Raw genomic sequence first — 2,500 nt, forward strand, 5'->3', positions numbered from 1 at the left:
GGGCGGGTCAGGAGAAGTCTGCCACACCATGTGGTCACTTCCGGGGCAGGCGGGAATCGAACTCATGCGGAAGTGGTTTCAGCTTCTTAGTGCAGTGCTTTAACCCGCTGCTCCACCAGGGAGAGCCTGTTTTATATATTTTAAAGGAGTTATTAGTTAATATCCTATCTTAAACTGAGGTGAGGGGTTGTTAGGGCTGTTAATTTTGGAGTATCTGGATTATAAATGGAGAAGAATGAAATTTTGGATCCCCTACTTTGTGATTAGGGGAAAAACTTATAAATTCCAGAGGTATTTCCAGCTGCTTGCTTTTATCTTTATTAAAGATGTTTTTATTCAATAAGACAGATATCTGCTTTTCAGAGAAAGCTTATCTAAAGAACAAACACAATTTTTTGTTTTTAATGTGTGTTTTTTTTTTAATTTATTTTTATTTATTTATTCATACAGAACTGGGGTACAGGTCAGAGATGTGGAGGGTGAGAGGATTCAACAGAGACAGAATAGGGAGCAGAACAGGCAGATCGACGAAGTACACTGCTGAGGGGAGCAGCGGGTGGGTCAGGAAAGGTCTGCCGCGCCATGTGGATCTCCTCCGGGGCAGGCGGGGATTGAACTCATGCAGAAGTGGCGTAAGCTTCTTAGTGCAGTGCTTTAACCCGCTGGGCCACCAGGGAGTGCCCTTAATGTGTGTGTTTTTAACCTCTAGAGATCAAATGTTAGGATAAAATAAAATATTAACTAGTTATACAACTTCATATTCTGATTCTCTCCTGTGTGTGGTCCAGAGAGGCAACATTTATTTTTCATTTTGTTTCTATACAGATGAGACAAACAGGAGTTGCACAGGTACGATCTACTGGAATTCCTAATGGGCCAACAGCTGACTCATCACTGCCTACAAACTCAGTCTCTGGTCAACAGCCACAACTTGCTCTGACCAGAATGCCTAGTGTCTCTCAGCCTGGAGTCCGCCCTGCCTGCCCTGGGCAGCCTTTGGCCAATGGACCCTTTTCTGCAGGCCATGTTCCTTGTAGCACATCAAGAACGCTGGGAAGTACAGACACTATTTTGATAGGCAATAATCACATAACAGGAAGTGGAAGTAGTAATGGAAACGTGCCTTACCTGCAGCGAAACGCACTCACTCTACCTCATAACCGCACAAACCTGACCAGCAACGCAGAGGAGCCGTGGAAAAACCAACTATCTAACTCCACTCAGGTAATGGAAGGATTAGCTACCTTGTTAGTTTCTCATATTTAGTTGCCTTTTTTTGGCTTTATGTGATTTGAAAGAAAAATTTTGAGGAACTCTCTTGATAACATTGTATAGTACTTCAGTGTTATTTCTACATTATGACTCAGTATATATATTCGTGAATGCATTTTCTTGCCCATTATAAAATGTACACATACATCCTTAACACAATATTTATTTTAGAAATTTCCAAAGGAAAAAAATAAATCATGTAACCCCTCCCTCACCGAGCCCACTGTTAGGTTACATTGACCTCATAAGCATTATTGCAGTATTTCTTATTTTTTGAAAATGTGTGTGCTTACGATGAATACCTGCTAAGTGGTAGGTATTCACTCTGGTGGGAGTAAAAGACCATTAAAGAAGCTAACTGTCATGAATTAATATAAAGAGTAACTTTGGTGGAAAATTATAATTAGAGTACCCGCGAGGGAAGATAACCAAGATGCCAGAATCTGTAGAAACTAGAGAATTTGGGAGGGGAGAGAGCTGGTAAAATATGCTGACAGTATAGATGATAACGTGGGGAGAGTGAAGTGGGAAGTTGAAGGGAGGCAAATTGTTTAATTTGTCGTTAAGACAGTGTAATCTCTAAAGTTTTCAAAACAGTGTACTAGATTTCACAAATATTTTTATCAAAGATATACATATTTTGCTGAATTGTTCATTGTTAGACATTTAAATTTTGAGTTCTTACTTCTGAATATTTGTATTGTTTCTGTGGAGTGACTCTCCATTGTGAAACTGTACGCCAAAGAAGTAAGCATTAAAAAGAATGTTGTCGGTACCTATAACCAAATTACTTGTACTTTTATTAGTCTGCTATAAGAAGCATTTGTATTTTTGCTTGTAGCTTATGTTACTGGTTGTTTTCCTAAGCTTTTCAAGTCTATTCTTGAAGTATTATTTGTGATAGGGCCATCTCTTCTATAGTGATTAGTAGTTTATTCTGAAAGGAATGTTCAACATCTTTGTCTATGTCTTATTCAAATAGGTTTTAGGGATAAACCAGCAAAGAAAACGCTCAAAAATGTCTTAATTTATGTAGGTAAAAAGACAGTAAGCTAGTAAGATTTACATATAGAATATGAGGTAATGATATGATTTGTTCTATGGAAAAATATATTTGAAAAGAGTTCTAGAACATAATAGAGGAGTTGCAAATACAAATAAGAAACTTAAGGAAGACTTCACTGAAAGATGACATTTGAATAAATGCCTGAAAAAGTTGCAGAAGTGA

The 2,500-nt window shown here is 38.1% G+C and overlaps 1 protein-coding gene across 3 annotated transcripts in view; it reads left to right on the forward strand.

Moving 5' to 3' along the window:
• Positions 1-2,500, forward strand: part of KDM6A (lysine (K)-specific demethylase 6A) — a 185,056-nt gene that overhangs the window by 131,150 nt on the left and 51,406 nt on the right. For all 3 annotated transcript variants that reach the window (XM_004689966.2, XM_004689969.2, XM_004689968.2), the window contains one exon: positions 826-1,224. In XM_004689966.2, the coding sequence (XP_004690023.1) occupies positions 826-1,224 (399 nt within the window). The remainder of the gene's footprint in view (positions 1-825; positions 1,225-2,500) is intronic.

This window comes from Condylura cristata, unplaced genomic scaffold (assembly GCF_000260355.1).
Source record: "Condylura cristata isolate star-nosed mole 26May11 unplaced genomic scaffold, ConCri1.0 scaffold00027, whole genome shotgun sequence".
NCBI lineage: Eukaryota > Metazoa > Chordata > Mammalia > Eulipotyphla > Talpidae > Condylura > Condylura cristata.